The sequence below is a fragment of the Podarcis tiliguerta genome, assembly GCF_965153285.1.
Source record: "Podarcis tiliguerta genome assembly, chromosome: 13".
Lineage (NCBI taxonomy): Eukaryota > Metazoa > Chordata > Lepidosauria > Squamata > Lacertidae > Podarcis > Podarcis tiliguerta.
The window spans coordinates 3,982,901-4,003,331 of record NC_139546.1 but is presented as its reverse complement, the minus strand read 5'-3'; the positions used below and the strand labels follow the sequence as shown (position 1 = coordinate 4,003,331).

The following is a 20,431-nucleotide window of genomic DNA, read 5'->3' as shown; positions in this document are numbered from 1 at the left end:
TTCCTTAAAACTCTTAGCACTTGGAGAAAATTATTAACGCGTGGTGTCTTTCTTACAGGAAGTGTGGCTTCGAGCAAATTACCTGAATGATTTCAAGCACCATTTCATGTCTCGTTTTCCTTATTCTTTCCAAGAAACAAGCAAGCACCGAAAGAAAGAGCCCTTGAAAAGGTATTGCTTATAATAATAATAATAATAAATTTTATTTATATCCCGCCCTCCCCAGCCGAAGCCAGGCTCAGGGCGGCTAACAACAATAAAACAGTACAAAAGTACAGCACAAACAACACTCTAAAATCATTCATTATAAAATTAATTAATTCAAGCCACTGGCAACCATTGGGCCAGAGCTCTGCGAAGATAACCGAGGGAGGGAGTCAGGCTGTGCCCTGGCCAAAGGCCTGGTGGAACAGTTCTGTCTTGCAGGCCCTGCGGAAAGATGTCAAGTCCCGCAGGGCCCTGGTCTCTTGTGACAGAGTGTTCCACCAGATCGGAGCCACGGCCGAAAAAGCCCTGGCTCTGGTTGAGGCCAGCCTAACTTCTCTGTGGCCTAGGAGAGTCAGAATTGAGCAGTTCCCTTTTCAGATAATCAGTAGGTTGTGATCCGAGTTCTTAAATTTTCACAACCATAGAAAAATCCTGGAGTAGCAGTGGAGAAAGCTCAGCAGTTGGTTGATTGACAGGCATTTTTCTCTCTCTCCCCCCCCCCCAATAATCCTCACTGTAAGGAATTTTTGTTGTAACAGTAATTCCTTCATAAGTAATGCATAATGCAGTTTTGTTCATAAGAGAATATTTTCAGACAATTAATTTGATTGAGTTCTGTTTTTTTGATGTGTTTTGATGTATGGTGTTGCATAAGCCAACTAACTGGAGAGAGATACCTGTGTACGCCATAGTAATTTGTGCTTGTCCTGTGTGGATGAAAGACTGATAGATGCAACCAGCACTTTTCTCTTATACTGGCATTTGTTCAAATATGTGCTAAATTATAGTTTTCCAGGAATAGTCCCCAGTGAACCTTGGGTTTGCAAGGTTTCCTTCTGCTTTTTGGCATTGCCACCAGGAGAAATTCAGAAGCTCACTCTTCTGTGTTCATGTTGCAGTGGAACCTGTTGAAACTTTTAATGCTTTGGAGTATATGCCTCCTTATTTGAAATATCTCTAGAGTAATGGGCCCCAGTAGAATTCTTCACTATTGAATAATGCTTTGTGCCAGTTTTCATAAACTGTTTCTCTGTCTTTCATTTAGCAACAAGTATTGTATGACGTCGTCAAACATTGATCATCTCATGTTGAATTTAACCTTATGCGAAATCATGGTCTCATTGGCGAGTGCTTCAACACTGCAAATGGATTCTCATTGGCTAGATATGATTAGAAAGTTTGTGATAGAGACCCTCCACGATGGTTGCAAGCTCCCCCTTCACAATGGCTGCAAGTTAAACAGTAAGCAATTGAATAAATTGCTCAAAGTGACTTGGAGACTTCTACAGATACAAATAAACAAAGGTAAGACCCACTGAGTGTACAGTCTTTGTCTATGAATTTACCAATATGTGGCCTTTTCCTAGGCTATTTGCATTTCTTCCCTTCAGTGAGACAATCCAGAAGTGATTTAGAGCAGTTTTGTGCCTTAGATTAATACAGTTCACCTCCTCTCCTGACTGTAAAAAATATGATCAGAACACGCACCCTTTTTATATTTCAGAACTCACTGTGGTGCCAAACCACTGTTTGTAGCAATAGTTAGCAGCAGAAAAAAAATGGCTGCATGCATAATTTTACAGTGATAGATTCTCCATTTGAATATGCTTATAGGTACTAGATTTTAGAAATGTTTAGATTTTTTCCCTCTCATGATGTTCAGTAAGGAAGTTACCAGCAGTGGATTTTATTGTAAGCTTAGAATTGGAAGACAAGGCAAATTATGTAAGTTTGAGATATGCAAGACTGACACAGCCATGACATTCTTATAATGAATTTAGCCCTGGGTGATGTATCAAATACATCACCCAGGACTTGTTTGAGGGCCAGAGCATGATGGCACCTTCGCCTGGTGGCATATCACAAGTGAAACAACCACCGCTCCTGAGTCCCTCCACCGCTGGCGCATGGAGGGAGGAATAAGCTATGCTGGCCCTCGTCTCACGCTGAAATTGCCACTGAGGAAGCTGAGGTGGTTTCACCCCGGTGCCTTGTAGAACCAGGGCGAGTGCAACTTGTTCCCCCCTTATTTTTTAACATGTGTTTTGTTTGCTACTTTGCCCTTCTAAAATGCATGCATGAAAAAGCAATAATGCATGCATTTTTGATAGTTGAAGCAATCTGCAAGTGTAAAATACATGGTCATGTTTCCATAGTGCAAAAAGTGATGTGTAAAGTAAGCTTTTAAATAACGTAAACTGTAAGCTTTTAAATAACGGGCTCTGATGAACTCTTTCTCTCTCCTGCTCCTCACATACGCCAAGTTGGGGAGACAGCAATGGCACTCTTTCTTTATCTTCAAGACAAGAGAATGTAATGCGTGCCATTCGGAAGTAGTCTCGTTTTTCTAGGTTTTCACATAGAAAAATGTGGTGTTTAAGAGTGGCAACACGAGAATGGGCCTTTTCAGTGGTGACTCCCTGTTTGTGGAAGTCTTCCCCCAGGGAGGCTCACTTGGTGCCATCATTATATATTTTCAGGCACCAGGTGAAAGCATTCTTTTTTTAACCAGCCCATTGGCTTTTAACTATCTTTGGCCAAATGTTTCACTGTATTTCCCCATCCCCCCTTTTAATGTATGTAACTTAATTTTAGTAAGTCTTTTTGAGTTACTTCGGGCATGCGCTGGCAAACCACGTATCCCGAAGTATTCTTGTCCCATTCACCCTGAAATCACATAGCAACATCTTGCAGAAAGAAAAAGAAAAGAAAGGGGGAGATGATGGGAGGTTTTGCTTCTGCACATGAGTCTGGCAAACCGCTCTGAGCTGAAGCATTCCTTCCTCACCCACCCTAGAATGTTTAGTTCACATTGAGTTCATGAAACATCGTACCCTGACCTGTTCTTAATGCGTGGTTGACCACATCTATGAATGCGATAGTTATGCCCTTTTAAGTTTTGCTATATCAATCACTAGTAATAGTTTAATAAGGAGGTTTTCATACCTGTCCAATTTTGTGTTCCCTTTCCCAACCTTTAATCTATTGATGATTAATGCCTATATTCAACTCTTGCATATGATTTGTGTTAACCAATCAGCAACAAGCACATATGTGGCAATGCTGTAATATTCAATAAAAGGGACTCTCCGAGACATGCTCGGGAGATGCCTCCCATATGACACTTGTCACTCGTCTGTCGTTTATTTCAACCCAACAGCCATGGCAAAAAGAAAATGGCTAATAAATTACATATATATGTGCCGGGGGTGGGGTGTATTTGTGCATTGAGATGTCAAGATGCTTTAGCATGAAGATGCAATAACATCCACACAATTACATCTGATGCCACACTGGCCTTTGCTATACAGTGGTGCCTCGCAAGACGAAAAGAATCCGTTCCGCGAGTCTTTTCGTCTTGCGGTTTTTTCGTCTTGCGAAGCAAGCCCATTAGCGGATTAGCGCTATTAGCGCTATTGACAGTTTAAGGGCTATTAACGCCTATTAAAGGCTTAAGGGATTAGCGGTTTTGCTGCTAAAATGCTTTTAGCAGCTTAGCGCTTCAGAAAAAGGGGGTTTTGGAGCGGGGGAAAAACTCAAAAATATTCGTCAATTTTCGTCTTGCGAAGCAAGCCCATAGGGAAATTCGTCTTGCGAAGCGCCTCTGCAAACGGAAAACCGTTTCGTCATGCGGGTTTTTCGTCTTGCGGGGTACCACTGTAGTTTCATAGTTACCCATTTTAGATGTGTGGTTTGGTGCAAGAAATTGCTGAATACCTGTTCCAAAGTATGGAGAGGAGGTAAAACATCATTTTTCGTTTGTCTTCCCTCTTAGTGGCAGCCGAGACGCTAATGAAAGCCGTGTATACTCTTTACCAGCAAAGAAACCTTTCTTTCCCTATTCGTACATTGCTTTTGAATTTTTTTAGCAGAGTTTATCAGAAGGAGGAGTTGAACCTTCATACGAACAGGTAACAATTATTATCATTTTTAATTTCAGCTTTCAGTTCAATTTCCCAAAGTCTAAACTAGGCTTTAGCTTGATTTTTTTAAAATAAAAAAATTGTCCATATAATCCAAATAACAGAATAGAACTTTATCAGACAAACACATAAAAACTAAACCAAACTAAGGCTGGCATGGATGTTTATATTGTAAACTGCCCTGTTTACCTCGGATGAAGGGCTTTATATAAATTTAATAAATATTAGGAAGAAGAAAGTTACATTCACAAGAAAAATGATAAAGCTGGTTTCCCTCCCCTTATGGTTTTGACTTTTAAAGTGGGGCTTTTATTTTAAATTGCATTTTAACTTGTATTTTAAATCCCCCCCCCTATTATGCTTTTACTGAAATTTTATTGGTGTTAGCTGCCCTGAGCCCAGCTCTGGCCGGGGAGGGCGGGGTATAAATATTATTATTATTTATTATTATTACTATTATTAATAATAATAAGATAGGAACAAGTAAGTGGAGAGTATCCACAAGAGTCATGTGGTGCACACGACTTAAAACGTATACAGAAGTCAAAAACCTGTATTTCTGTACATAAAGGCTCTGTATTACATCAAGAAAAAAATTCAGTGATTTAGATGTTGCTTAACCCAGACTTCTTGAGAGGCTTGTGGAAGAGACAAATGTAAATTTTCTTTTTTTTTTATGTATTCAATAAAATCCCACCAAACTGGGACAAAAGAGGTTACACTTGTTTTTCCTTTCAAAAAACATGTGTGCCATGTTTATTCACTCATGCTGGGAGAATGGAGGGGGGGATGCAGCAGCGTAGCTGGGGGGGGGGCCTGGAGTTTTGCTCTGTGTCCATCAGCTTGGGTGCTGGCGATGGAGACCGTTCTCTGGAAGCGTGGCCCTGTGGAGGAAGAAGGACTTGGTATCCTCCTGGCAGATGTGGGGAATGGATGCCCAATGCCCCTGCCCTGGCATTGCTCCCAAAGAAAGCTTGGCCCACCCACTTCAGGACAAGAGCATCTCCTTTCTGCTCTCGTGCAAGAAGGTTCTTCTCCCATTCTCTGTTGACACTCAACTTGTAGGGTGTTCTCCCAGCCCCAGGCAAATCTTTCCATCCTCCTACCTGTTCTATTTACACAGACTGCTTCTCCAGGAGCTACATGTTCTGATGATCTTCAGAAAATTGTGTTGTTTAGAAAAAAAATATAAATGGCTTAAATCAAAAAAATCCCTAAGGTGGCATACATAAAACAATGATCAATGATACACAAATGAAATCAGCGGAATTTAAAAATCGGTATACAGTGGTACCTCTTGTTGCGAACAGGATTCCGCAACCTGAGGACTGCCTCTGCGCATGCATGTGCGGTGAAACCCGGTAAAATACTTCCGGGTTTGCCGCATGCGCATCCCGAAGTTTACATAACCAGAGGGTTACATAAACGGAGGTATGACTGTACATAACTAAATTATATGTCCGGATAAGCTTGCTGATTTTTTAAAATAAAAATGCAGGTGTCCGAAATAGTATAATGCGGGTGCCTGTGTAACGTTAATAAATGATTTCCAGCAGCTGACTGGGTCAAAAAGTGTGGCAGTGCAGAACAGAACACTCCAGAAGTAGGGAGTGGGTGGGAATACTAAATATAAAGATATGCTGAAGGCTTAAATTGTAATTTTGTTTGTTTATATATGATACGATCAGCCTTGAACACTTACGGAAATGTGTAAATCATATGTACTTAATTAGGGCAAGTTCTTTTTTTGAACCTTCCAGCTTGAGAGGGGAGGGTCGTTCTCAGTGTTTCCAGATGCTTCTTACTGTTTACTTACTGCAAGTGGCAGTAGGCTGGCAATGGGTTTTGCTTTTTCGTTTCCTTTATATCATATATGTGTTGTCTCAAAGGGGGCAGGATCCTTCATGGTAGCAACTGGCCATCAGCTACTACTGCCTGCCCCCCCCCCCAACACCCCAAATGTCTACAAAATTGTCCTGCAATTCAGCATCATTCCAGGGACACTTGGGGGAGAAAGAGTGGGGGCTGCCATCATGCAATAAATAAATAAATGCAATAAATCAACTTAGGCCACAGTAAAAGCACATTGTACAGTGGTGCCTTGCAAGACGAAAAGAATCCGTTCCGTGAGTCTCTTCGTCTTGCGGTTTTTTTCGTCTTGCGAAGCAAGCCCATTAGCGGATTAGCGCTATTAGCGGCTTTTAGCGGCTATTAAAGGCTTAAGGGATTAGCGGATTAGCTGCTAAAAGGCTATTAGCGGCTTAGATCAGCTGATAAGCGGCTTAGCGAACAGCTGTTAAGCGGCTTAGGGGCTTGGGAAAAAGGCTGGGAGGGGGAAAAAAACCCAGGAATCGCAAGACATTTTCGTCTTGCGAAGCAAGCCCATAGCAAATTCGTTTTGCGAAGCACCTCCAAAACGGAAAACCCTTTCGTCTAGAGGGGTTTTCCGTCTTGCGAGGCATTCGTCTTGTGGGGCACCACTGTACAATTAAAAACCACAGAGGGAAACTGTCAATGAGTACCTTGAGAAACAGTTTTGACACTCTCTTCCACTGAGGAAATCCCTGCCAAAGTTTGCCATGTGAAAACGGGCTGATGAATTGGGGTGGAGGGGTTCCTCCTCTTCAAAACCAAGTTTCCCATTCTCTGAAACCACATTCTAATACATATTACTTTCCCCTTGCCTTTTTCTCCCTTGCACATACCAGCAGCAGGAGCAAAGTATTAACTCGTTGGCTGGCTGGTCTACCTCAACAACTTGTTCTTCTTGGTTTGAGAAACGCCGAGCTTTCGGACCAGTTGATTGGTACTATTTATTCGGCTGCATCCCGAGCAAACAAAGAAATCCTGCAAAGTTTGCAAGCTGCTGCTCCTCGAATTTACGGTACCTCATTTGCAGAACTTCTTAAATTAGCCATAGGGAATAAAGACTCTTGGTTTCTGAGGAATCCCAGATGATGGGTATTTTTTGGTTTCTCCTCTCATAATAATAGGCTGCTTCCTTCATATTATGGTAAGCCATCACAGGAGCTGTAGTGTTCTTTGGATTTGAGAAGTACATGTGCCAAATTAGCTTTGTGGAAAGAAGAAATCTGGAGAAAATGCTATCCACATATATATTTCATTATTTAAAAAAAATATATGTACTTTCCCAGGCAAAGCCCTTCCAAAGCTGCTTACAAAAAAAGTAGTTTCTTTTTTTAAATCAATATTGCTCTATCGCAATGTGTGACAGCTGTGGAAAAGGTGGATTTCATGCTAGAAATCATTAGGAAAAGGATTGAAAAGAAAACAGCCATATTTTAATGCCTTTAGTGTGCTGTTGTGCTCAACTACATGGGCCTTTGGTGTGATCCAGCTTCTGGTCTCTGGTGGCTTTAGTTACACCATGTTAAATGCCCCTCAGATTTCCTGATTTCACACTTGTCTATTGGAATCCTGTAACCATCACTCAATCGTATCATGGGAAAAATTCTGGAAAGGGAGCAAGAATTTCATAAATTTGTTTCAAGTGAAGGGTTGAGTAGGTGCAAAGGAAGAAACATGTGCTTTTCCCTCTCCATTTGAAGATGCTGGCTGGATCTGGGTGATGAATGAACCTACATAATTGAGCTGTTCTATAAAGAAAATTGAATACAGTGATGCCTCGCAAGACGAAAAGAATCCGTTCCGCGAGTCTCTTCGTCTTGCGGTTTTTTTCGTCTTGCGAAGCAAGCCCATTAGCGGCTTAACGGATTAGCGCTATTAGCGGTTTAGCGGCTATTAGCGGCTATTAAAGGCTTAAGGGATTAGCGGCTTAGCTGCTAAAAGGCTATTAGCGGCTTAGCGGGCTTAGTGGATCAGCTGTTAAGCGGCTTAGCGATCAGCTGTTAAGCGGCTTAGCGATCAGCTGTTAGTGGCTTGGGAAAAAGGGGGGGAGGGGAAAAAACCCCGCAGGAACTCGCAAGACATTTTCGTCTTGCGAAGCAAGCCCATAGCAAATTTGTTTTGCGAAGCACCTCCAAAACGGAAAACCCTTTCGTCTAGCGGGTTTTCCGTCTTGTGAGGCATTCGTCTTGCGGGGCACCACTGTAGTTCTTTGGCATCATTCAGTTTTAGCTGGTGTGCCTTCTTCCTGGGCTCTGTGCACAAGCAACACCCAGAACTTCCTAGAGCTAAGTGAGCGAGTTCTGGTGGGACCCTACGCCTCGCCCCAGCCCTATGTACACGCTCAGAAGGGCTCCTGCTTTTCTCAGGTCCTTTTTGAAATCTGCAGTGGGAGCATCAAGCAGAGCCTTCCCTCCATTCCTTTCTCTCTCAACTGCTCTTCTGACTTGTACATTGGTGTTCATTTTCATTCTGTTCTGTTTCCAGCGGGTGCCATTGTGACTCTTTTCATCTTTTATCAAGGCCCACCCCGGGGGACTGCTGCTGCCCACTCAGTCTTTTTCCTGCTAGTTCCTGTCACCTGCTTCCCAGTGCCAACCGCCGTCACATTTCCCCATAGCTTTCTGAGAGGAATCTCTGTCCCTGAACTACGCATCTTGACACGTTGATTGGCCCTTGTGTGATAGGAATCTGGGCTCGAGGAGATAACTTCTTTGGGGTGGACAATGCTGAATCTGTTACTGCCTTGGTACCACCTACCCTGGCTCTTTGTGTGTGGGATGGCACACACCATGAAGAAGTGGGTAGGATTGCCTAGCGGTAGCTGTGGTTCTCTGGAGTAGCCCCCGTGCAGTTACACAGCCCACCTGCTTTCCCCACTGCAGGTGACATTTCAACCTGCTCTTGCTCTGGGATTTCCTGATGTGGCTCCTGTGGTAATGCAACCAGTTTCTCCTTCCCCGTAGTTTAGAGTCGAGCGCAGAAACTTGTGCCAGCTGAAAAAGCACCCCATTCTGAGGTTTTCAGATGATGTTAGCAGCTGATTCTTTTTTCCAGATCCACTAGATGGTGCTGTCGCTATTTTGCCAGAAGAATCGCAACAACGTTTAGTCCAGCTGGTCTATTTTCTGCCACATTTACCAGGCAATCTGCTTTCTTCTCTCAGCCGCTGCTGCATTATGGGAAAACTGTCGGTAAAGTTATCGACTACTCTTATCGGGATAGTGCGTATGAGGTAAGCAACCTATCCAGTTTAGTTTTTCCATGGGCAAATTTGAATATTGAAGGAGAAACTTAACGTTGCATCTTCTCAAACCGTAATTTGTCAATGTAATTTTGAAGGTGCGCGCACATGAAGTAAGGATGTGGGCAAACCATTGTGAGGGAAAGAGGGGAGCCGCTGTGGATGGGAAGTGGAGGAGACGACAGGGAAGGATCAGAAAAATAGATGAAACGGGTCAGTTGCGTAAGGAAGGAATAAGCGAATTAGAGGGGGGATATATTCAAACCCTGAAATGAAGTTGAAAAATAGGGATGGCGGTTTATTGTGGGGAAAGGAAGTTGGAGAGGAAATGATATAAGGAGCAGGCTCTTGCTGTCCCAGCGAAAGGAAAGATTCACCGCGGGCACTTTGACAGTCGTGCTGCTGCTATGTGCCTCACAGCAAAATGGCATGCTTTTAAAGGCAATCTGTTGTGACGGACAGCATTGACTGTGCCTAAATGCTATTACTCCTCTTCTTGCAAGCTCTCGAGGAACAATGACAGGAGCATTCCCTCCCTCCCATGGAGATCTTGCAAGCTGGCAATTTTACTGTGGGTTTAGGCTAGTTGTTAATCTGTCCCAAGGGCGCCCGTCATTCAGGCATCGTGTCTTTACCCATACTTTTGAAGGGGGGGAGTTGCTGATTGAAAACATTTTTTACTTGGATTGGTTATAGATTCTGTGTTTTGAAATATTGTTAATTGTGGTCTTAATAAACTTGCATTCCCTACCCTGGAAGGCTTAAAATATGATCTTATCTCTGACAAAATACTGTTTCTAAAAAACCCAGAGTTAAGGTAGCAATCTGTTTTTACAAATCATACATTACAAAATGAAATGTTTTTAACAAAATAGAAAAATATTTAAACTGCAATTTAATAGGGTTTATAGAGGCTAAATCCTCATTGAAACATATAAATATGAATGTTAATAATGAAAGAGCAAACACGTTTCAACATTGAGTCCTCTTCAGGAGCCAGATATGTTTACAGTTAAAATAGACTCAAATCATTGTGGTTAGTACCTTGGAGGAATATGCACAGTTTTTTTCCTTAACTTCATTGTTCTTGCCCTGAGACCATTTGGTGAAAAGTGAGTTATAAGTATTTGAAATAAAAGAAACCACACCACGACGTTTTCCCTTGGTAGAGCTGAGCGGTTGCTTTCTGTGATTTCATTACATCTCCATCCTGCATTTCTTCACCATAGAATCCAAGGTGACAGACATGTGGTTCTCCCATCTGGGCACTGACCATACCTGGACCTGCTTAGCTTCAGGAGGATGGTGGCCTTCTGTACTTTCAGAGTACAGTGGTACCTCTGGATGCAAACGGGATCCGTTCTGGAGCCCCGTTCGCATCTAGAAGCAAACGTAACTAGCGGCGGCACGTCTGCGCACACGCGTGTCGCTTTTTGCTGCTTCTGTGCATGTGCGTGACGTCATTTTGAGCGTCTGCTCATGCGCAAGCGGCAAAACCTGGAAGTAATGCGCTCCGTTACTTCCCGGTTGCAGCGGAGCGCAACTCGAACGCGCTCAACCCGAAGCGCATTCAACCCGAGGTATGACTGTATACCCTGGGACTTTATTTGAATGTTACAGAAGAAGTGGCATAAAAAACTCCTTGCAGATTCATTTTCTGTGCACAGAGCTGACCTCTCCCAGGTAGAAAACAACAGAAGCACCTTAACGGTCTTGGGTCAGTACATTCTTCTGGGACATCTGGTTATTTTTCTTTTTCAAATATATTGTAGGAATAAGATAGCCACTGATTACAGACATGTTTGGAAGAACGAATTGTCATACTGTTTTTCATAAAACATAATAAAAAGTGGTATTTTTATTTGACCCTCATTTTGTTTGGTGAAATAATGATTTTTTCAAAGGTGGAAATGTAAAGTTCGCTGAAACGGCTCTTCACACAAAGGAAGTAAAATGGCTGCTTCTGGTATTCTAAGCCGAGGGTAGGCAAACTAAGGCCTGGGGGCCAGATCCGGCCCAATTGCCTTCTCAATCCGGCCCACGGACGGTCCAGGAATCAGCATGTTTTTACATGAGTAGAACCATTACTGAATAAAGTCAAATGTAAACTATACATTCAAAGCAACATAATTACCAGGAAACTAAAATATTATCTTGAGGTCGGCTACATACTGCCTATTTAACGCAGCAAAGTTAACAACAACAAAATCTTAAACATTTCAAAAGAAAACATTACTGAAGGAAGTAAAATATAAAATGCACATTTAAAACCGCATAATTAACAAGGGACAGTGTATTCAGGCATATCTTTCCAGCAGATTGAGGTTAACATGTCACTAGATGGCACTGTGTGTCTTCTGTTTAAACAGACTGGTTGAACGGAGATGTATATTACTCGTATTCTAAACCTCATCCTTCATATTTTTCATGCTTTTTAAGAAATTTGAAATAGAATAATAGATTCTTCTACTGAGTAGCTGCTATTGCCGTTGGGTTTTTTACATTGCTATGTACAAAATATTTGTTTAGAATTAAGTTTAGGCAGTGTAAGTGTCAAAATTATAATCTGGATACTTTAGTCAAGTGGATCCAAGCAGTCAGTGAGGAGATCTGTGGGAAAGTTTGTATTTTATCTTTATGCAGGTAATCTGAACATTTGACACACCACATATTTACATAGCATTGCAGCACAAACATGATACATTGCAGCTCATAGTTAATGAAACAGTATTTCACTGACATTGATATAATCTCTATTGTAGATTAAGAAGTGACACCTTTTAGGATGATTTTGAAGTCATAATCACATTGCTGAATGTGATTATTAGCTTTATAAAGGGTCATGGATGAGGTTTTAACTAGCTGTTGGATAAAATTCATGATTTTGCTTCATCAGAAGAAACTTAGCCAATGTCTAAATGCAGCTGTGGTTGAGCATGTTGTTGTTAGCAAGTATTAGCAAGCAGTTGGTGGCATAAAGGTAAAGGTAAAGGGATCCCTGACCTTTAGATCCAGTCACGGATGAATCTGGGGTTGTGGCGCTCATCTCGCTTTATTGGCCGAGGGAGCCGGGGTACAGCTTCCGGGTCATGTGGCCAGCATGACTAAGCTGCTTCTGGCGAACCAGAGCAGCGCACGAAAACATCATTTACCTTCCTGCCAGAGTGGTACCTATTTATCTATTTGCACTCTGATGTGCTTTCGAACTGCTAGGTTGGCAGGAGCAGGGACCGAGCAACGGGAGTTCACCCCATCGTGGGGATTCGAACCGCCGACCTTCTGATCAGCAAGGCCTAGGCTCTGTGGTTTAACGCCACCTTTATTAAATATTGTCTTCAGACACAATCTGCAGTTCCTTGAGATGAGCCAGTGGACTCTTGGCAACATTTTGCATGCAGGTCTTGCTATTGAAACACATTTCCTGCGTTCTTAGGAAATAGTTTGTTAGGCAAGCGTTCACATAACCAGTCAACAGTTTCCATTGATTTCTATGGGGGAATTTCTAATGCGGTCTTGGCCATGGAATTTTGGCCCCACCTTGGTTTCTGGTAAAATGGCTGCCACAGACCAGCAAAACACAAAAAAGTAAGGCTGTCTATTTGTTTTTAGTACTGCACAATTGTCCTACTCTTTGAATATTTGATCATGCTGTGTGTATAGCAAAGTTTGGGTACTAATGCCTCGTGTTTGAATAAGTGGATTTTTGCAGAACGAGTGTTTGGATAGTGGGACCTTTGTATTTTCATAGCTTTCTCTTTAGATGCTGGTTTTGGCATACCCTTTAGTTCCTTCTTGATCAAGAAGAGTCCATATACTGTGGTATAGATTTAGTATAATTTAGAAAAAATATTTTGAGCTCATTTACCCTCCTGACTTTTAAAGAAATTTTTGAATGACTGCCAACTTGATTTCATCTTTTTCTCCCCATTTGGCAGGTTCACAATCATATAACGAAAGCTCATGTTCACGTTTCATTCAAGAATGCATATAACTATCATTAACCCTTATTTATTCTTCAAAAACACTTTTACAATATGAGGTTATTAAGAATGGGTTGGATGCTTTGAAAACATTGTATTCATATAAATATCCCTTGCTCGCTTTTTGCATTCTTTCCAACTTAGATTTTTACTTTCATTTTGTAGAAAACAAACCCTAGTAAACACCTGAAAAAAGTTACAAGACCTGCTTTCCTGCTTATCTCTGCAGTGTTCCACCACCTGAGCCAGGCATATTTTGGATATTTAGCGGTTGGGTGAGGGAAAAGGGCTGTGAGATGACAGGCATGTGTGGAACAGTTCTACCCCTCTCCTACCATCACATCTCGTTTGGACTTGAATTTTCATGTGTCCTAATAAACCTTCCTTTTAAAAAAATTAAACAGATCCTCTTTTGTGGGATGGAAGTACCCAGTGCAAGGCAACTCAGTGACTGATCTGGATTACTTCAGCTTCTTGTTTTCAACTCTTACAGGTAATCTGTGTGATTTTTTTTTTTTTTAATTTCAGCATAATTTTGTTGAATTTCATTTAGGAAAAATGCTGTGTTAAGTAGATTGAAGGCGAGCATCCTGTAATGCCTTGTGCAAACAATGGCTAATCATCAGCATAAAAGTGAGAATTTAAGAAGCGATTATTATGAGTGATCAAGCACCCTGTGACTGCTTAATTCACCTACCTGCTGTCAGATTTCAGTTGCCTTCATTTTTTCACTGGGGAGTTTCTCTGTGGGCAGCACTGGAGCTGTCTGGCATTGTTTTCTGTTTTAAGACCTTTTGAGATGTTTTATTTCCACAAGACCAGGCGGGTATCCTTTTGCTCTGTTCTCCCAATTACCTCCCAGTAAAGTTTCTGTTTTTGAAATAGTAGTGAGTCCACTGTTTCAGCAGTATTCCAGCAGTATTCTAGAACTATAACTAAGCTCAGCAGTATTCCAGAACTTCCTAAATAACTGCCACCAGTCTGGTTCTGTACACCTGTCTTGCAGATGTATAAAAGCTGGCTGGATTATGGAGACAGAGGACCAGTAGCTCCTGAATGTCATAGTAAATTTATTTTTGTTTCCAGCATCCCCTCCATTCTTAAACTTTCCTTGCTACCAAACAGCCTCATCAGTCCTTGATCCTCTTTCTTGTGTGTCCAAAATCCTGTGCTGCCCAAGTAATTCTTCTCACGCCCTTGTATGCCAATATTATTAATATCTTCCTCTTAATCACACTGTTCCCTGGCTTGCTTCAGACCTTCATAATCTACAATACAAATATTAATGTGCAGCCACAACACAATCACAATCTTTTTATATAAAGATTCAAACACGAAACACTTAAAAAAACCCCTAAACCACTGATAGCGGTTAGCATCAGATCTGTTTGAAGGTTTATGTTTGTCTACCACTAGTATTAAGGGATGCGGGTGGCGCTGTGGGTAAAACCTCAGTGCCTAGGACTTGCCGATCGTATGGTCGGCGGTTCGAATCCCCGCGGTGGGGTGAGCTCCCGTCTTTCGGTCCCAGCTCCTGCCCACCTAGCAGTTCGAAAGCACCCCTAAGTGCAAGTAGATAAATAGGTACCGCTTTATAGCGGGAAGGTAAACGGCGTTTCCGTGTGCTGCGCTGGTGCTGGCTCGCCAGAGCAGCTTTGTCACGCTGGCCACGTGACCCGGAAGTGTCTCCGGACAGCGCTGGCCCCCGGCCTCTTAAGTGAGATGGGTGCACAACCCTAGAGTCTGGCAACACTGGCCCGTACGGGCAGCGGTACCTTTACCACTAGTATTGTTTCTAATTTCAGCTTAATTCACTATTAAAACCCGATTGTTAAGAAGTCTGGTTGTGAATCCACTTACCTAGTAGTAATCGCCCTGTTGAATTCAATAGGGTTTTCTTCTGTTGTGGTTAGGACTCACAGAGTTGCATAGTGAGACCAGACTTGTCTTTAAAATGGCAAAACGTGAGAGTGAGTCATTAAAACTGAGCATTAGTAATGAATAGTTGGCTCAGTTAAGTCATTTCCCCTAGCTTTTAATAACACCCAGGCCCTCAGATGTATGGGGTAGGATCCAAAGACACATGAAACTCGTCCCATAAACCCCACAAAGCTCTTCCTAAGCAGTAGCCAAATGGTGAACTGCTTTTGAAACAAGAATGCTTCAAAGCATGGGAAGCTCAGCTGCTCAGAAGTGGGATGTGGAACAACAATTCTGCTTGTCTGGCACAAGCTACCAGCAAGAACTTAAGCAGTAGTTATCCCAGTCATTCTAAGGATTGACTAAAGCTAATTATTTACTGAATTATCCCATGGAAATCTATGCGATTGTAAGCACATACTTAATGCTGTCTCATGGAAACTAATGGAGATTGTAAGTGCTTAACTTGGATCGTGTCCAGGGTGTAATACTGCTAGCATACTTTCCTGTTTGAAGATTTGTTTGTTTGCATGTTTAACCATCATTCTGATTTTGACCGCAAGTCTTGTATATTTCCCTTTATACTTCACAAATATGAACTGTGGGATAAAATGTTTTTAATGAGTTGTTAACCAGTATTTTTTATTATAGATGGAAAATAGCAGAATGGTAATTCCCTCTGGGGTCTGCTCCTAATGGGCTTCTCTCTCAACTTTTTCCAGGCTTCTCCCGAGAAGAGCTGACTAACCTGCAGAGCATCAGAGGGAGGCCACACATAAGCCAAACACAGCTCTCCCCGGTCCAGATCTACTTGACAGATCTGGATCAGTTTTCATATCACTGGGCAATGACAGAGGTAAGACTGTCCACACGGAGAATTCAGAGTTAAAATATCCTAGGCTGGCATGTCTGTAGGCTCAGTATTGGTGGCAAATGTTCTATAGGGAGTAAAAATATATGTTTTTCCCTGACTACGTTGCTCGTGAGAGAAAAAGGATGCCAGTGTAGTGGCTAAAGCTGAATATTAGTGGTTTCATTACAGTCTCACTAAAGCCTAAGATCAGCCTCGGAATAAGTGGTTCCTCAATAGCAGGCATAGACGGCCCCTCCTTTTTTCTGCAAGATATGGTGGCTGCACGCCCTCTTCACATCAGGGTGCATTAAAAGGTTTGCTGGCCATTGGTGTCCCCTAGGAACTCGGCAAGAGAGCCAGTGTGGTGTAGTGGTTAAGAGCGGTGGACTCGTAATCTGGGGAACCGGGTTCGCTCCCCTCTCCTCCACATGCAGCTGCTGGGTGACCTTGGGCTAGTCACACTTCTCTGAAGTCTCTCAGCCTCACTCACCTCACAGAGTGTTTGTTGTGGGGGAGGAAGAGAAAGGAGATTGTTAGCCGCTTTGAGACTCCTTTGAGCAGTGATAAAGCGGGATATCAAATCCAAACTCCTCCTCCTCCTCCTCCTCCTTCTGTCCTGGAGGGTGGATTCACTTGATGCTCCTGTGCTGCTGCTAGTTCTGGGCTCAAACTCATAGGACCCTAGTTTTGATTTTTGCAGTTGTTCTCCAGTAGCTGAGCGAGAGTTCCATCTTTCTTGACTGTTCCCCAGGAAGCGTTGTCTCATCTTCTGGCCCTGCCTTCTGAGCAGAAGTGCATACTGTTGAATTGTGCTTAGAGGTGACTCTTCTGTTAGAAGGCTGGCATTGGATTCAGAATGGGGAATGGGCCTTGTCTTGAATCTGCACTGCCAGCATCGCTATCTTCTCACAGCTTAGATAGCATTGCTTTTGCTTTGCTGTTGTGGTCAGTTTGAGGAGCAAGGTGAAAAACAGCCTATTTCACGTTTCCTTTTTGAAGTAGGAAATGAAAATAAGGGTACTTTACAAACACATTAAGGCGTTGATTGCACTACAGTGTAACTCTCCATATTTTGGAGTCTTTGTCACCTGGAATGTAAGCTTAGGTGATTCATGGACTTTACGTACGTGATCTGCGGGATATTTGGTAAGAAGTTACTTTTATTGAAATTTTTGCTGAATAAAGACTGAAAATAAAAGTGACAGGGCACAGTGACACAGTCAGTATGTGTAACAGCAAAAGAAGTTACAATGGTAAGTTATCACAAAGATGCACCTTTGTGTGGAGCAAAGTTACATATAGCTTTCTTGAAGCTGTATCAGTCCATTGAGCCTGCAGGATATTTATGGAAGCAGAAGTAAATAAAAATATCCGAATCAAGCAGTTCTTTGCGTTTTTAGAACTGCTCACGTGAGACATTGCCAACCAGTTGTAGGAGATTGTAATGCTGTCTGGCTGGATCCCTTAGACACAGTGGTGCAAATTTTACTTTGTATGTTCTTTCAGAATAAAAATAGCAATGCTTTTATGTGATGTTATTTGCGTTTTCAAGCAATCCACAATCCCCTGAACAGTTATCTCTGTGTATCTGAAATACTCTGGGCATTGTTACCAGAGCTTTGAGCTTTCAGAAGATGCTTTTTAGCAGTGGCTTGGCTAAGCACATGAGGTTCAGAAGGGAAGATACTCTTGAGTCAATGACTAAAAGCCAAAAGAATAACATTTGGGGGGAAAGTTTAATATAGGGGGAAATATAAAAGTTGCACATAAGGCCGTGTTGTTTAAGATGACAGTGGGAAATACAGGCTCATTTGGGGCAGATTACATTAAAAAATATTGTCATTACAACATTCTTCATTTGAGCAAGTCCAAACTAGCCAGGCATTTAATTTTATTACTGGGTGATTTGGGAATATTCGGGAGAGGTCTTTTAGGCAAAGAGAGTTGTGAGTCTTTTGCTGGACCTGCTGCTTTAATTGTCAATATCCATATTTTTTTAAAAAATATTCCAAATGATAGTGTGATCATTTCATTTGGGACTGAATCTTCATTGGCCAGTTTTTGAATGAATAAAATGGGCTCGACACCCACAAAAATGTGTTTTATTTGGTGTGAACTAAAATGTGGAGAAAGCCGATTGCATATTAGAAGTAGTTTTTGTAAAAAGGAGTTTATATTACTGCTTGGACTTACTTTTTCCTTATAACTGCATCATGAACACTTTTGATACAAAAACTTTCCCTAATCAATGACTAGAGAAGAGACCGAAGCACCCAGCACTAGTGATACTTGTCATGGAGGCTTCTGCCTGCAAACCAATCCATTAAATTTATTTATTAAATTTATATACTGCCCTTCATCCTAAGATCTCAGGGCGCCCAAGCTAAAAATACAGGATAAAAGCACAAATAAATAGTTAGACTAAAAGCTCAGCAAAACAAACACATTTAAAAGGCCATAGAATCAGCCCAAGGCCTGGATGAAGAGGAACATTTTCGTCCAGCACCTAAAGATGTATAATAAAGGCGCCAGACAAACCTTCCTGGGGAGAGCATTCCGCAAACGGGGAGCCACTACCGAAAAGGCTCTTTCTCATGTTGCCACCCTCCCAACCTCTCATGGAGGAGACACACGAAGAAGGGCCTCAGAGGATGATCACAGAGTCTGGGGTGGTTTATATGGTTAAACCTGATGCCATCCAGATGTTTTGGACTGCACCTCTGGTCAGCATGGCCAGTAATTAGAGGAGGTTGGAGTTCAAAACATCTGGGAAGCACCAGGTTAGGGAAGCCTGCATTCGATGCTCAGTGAGCTGAGTCAAAGAGAATGAGCGGAAGAATTTATGGTTATATTCATTCGCTTTGGAGATACTCAAGGATATGGAAAAAAGAGCTGTGGCAACAGTTGCAACCTATTTTTTAAGAACCACAGGGCACTAATTGTCCATATAATTTGTTTGAGCACACGCCTGGACTGTTTTGGGATTTTCTAAATCGGAGGGAAGGTAGTAAGATGAGTAAATGTTTTCAGTGTCAGCATAAATGGCAGTTGGGTTATGAGTGGGGAGCGAGGTTGTTTTCCAATTACAGGCAGGGAGTCCTCATTAGCATTGGATCTGTAGTCTCAATATTGACTGTAGCCAGAGAGCAATTTGATCCTTCTGTTGTCAGTGCGTTATCCCCCGAGGCTTCATGTCTACAGGTTTGTTGCCTTTCCAGATTGCAAGATAAGGTTTCTAAGGAATTGTCTATTTATGTCACTTAATTTTCACTGTAGCACTCACTGTTCAGTGCACAAAATGTTTCAGAGTTCTGACCTCAGAAAACAGAAAAAGATGTTATCCTTTACCTCTGTTTCGTTAGCATTTCAAAATATAGCGTTTAAGGCATGTTTGAATTCTTTCCTTTGCCTATGTGACGCATCCTTTCATGGGTTGTTCGTCTCCCGTTTGCACAAGGCAGGGACATGTGACTTGATGGTTTCCTCTATCCTGCCCCCTGTTGGCTCTTCTCCCAGTTCAAGCTGACAAGATGGATTAAAGCTTGCATAGCTTTGATCTATGAAGCTCAGCGCATACTTTTGCACACTGTCCCAACCGCTACATCTCCCACTTTCACCACTAATGCTTCCATCACAGAGATCTGATAGGTACAATTACATTTGCCAGGTATGCCTGGTAAAGAATAGACATGCATACCTTGGTTGAAGTGGCCTTCAGGAGGATAGTACTGCAACAGGTACTTTCTTTGATTTTAAGCAATCCCTGTTTGCATCCAGGAGTACATGCAACCTGTGCGTCCGTAACAAACAAATAACAGAGTTCTAGTTGCTCTTGTGTGGTGCATGATGGCATCCACTACCATACCTTGGATAATATACATGGTGGCTGCCCATATCCACTTAGCTCAGTTAGGCCCACACAGATTTCTTTGTCATGGTTGATGTTCCTTCCTCCTTTCCCTGCTATCTTGCCCTGGTACTCTTGAGGGAAGAAGAAGAAGAAGAAGAGTTTGGATTTGATATCCCGCCTTTCACTCCCTTTAAGGAGTCTCCAAGCGGCTAACATTCTCCCTTCCCTTCCTCCCCCACAACAAACACTCTGTGAGGTGAGTGGGGCTGAGAGACTTCAGAGAAGTGTGACTGGCCCAAGGTCACCCAGCAGCTGCATGTGGAGGAGCAGGGAAGTGAACCCGGTTCCCCAGATTACGAGTCCACCATTCTTAACCACTACACCACACTGGCTCTTCTTCTGCTGCAGGCTCAGCCACAGAACTGGACTGGAGGGAGTCAACAAGGGGAAGAGAACGGGGGAAGTAATCAAGCCACATGTCCCTTCCTGGGTGACGGAGGCGACCCTTAGCCTTCACTGTGAGTCACTGGTGATGCTTTCAGATGGTGAAGAGGATTCTAAAACCCTTAGTTGTTAAAAAGGCACCCG

General features: G+C 42.4%; 1 protein-coding gene across 10 annotated transcripts in view; it reads left to right on the top strand.

Moving 5' to 3' along the window:
* TEX10 (testis expressed 10) overlaps positions 1 to 20,431 on the top strand; it is a 37,214-nt gene that overhangs the window by 6,412 nt on the left and 10,371 nt on the right. For all 10 annotated transcript variants that reach the window (XR_014503951.1, XM_083407585.1, XM_083407586.1 and 7 more), the window contains 7 exons: positions 59 to 171; positions 1,253 to 1,512; positions 3,983 to 4,118; positions 6,839 to 7,014; positions 9,054 to 9,231; positions 13,625 to 13,713; positions 15,863 to 15,996. Coding sequence is in view for 9 of the 10 variants with exons in the window: in XM_083407585.1 (XP_083263711.1) it covers positions 59 to 171; positions 1,253 to 1,512; positions 3,983 to 4,118; positions 6,839 to 7,014; positions 9,054 to 9,231; positions 13,625 to 13,713; positions 15,863 to 15,996 (1,086 nt within the window). In the remaining variant the exon portion in view is untranslated. The remainder of the gene's footprint in view (positions 1 to 58; positions 172 to 1,252; positions 1,513 to 3,982; positions 4,119 to 6,838; positions 7,015 to 9,053; positions 9,232 to 13,624; positions 13,714 to 15,862; positions 15,997 to 20,431) is intronic.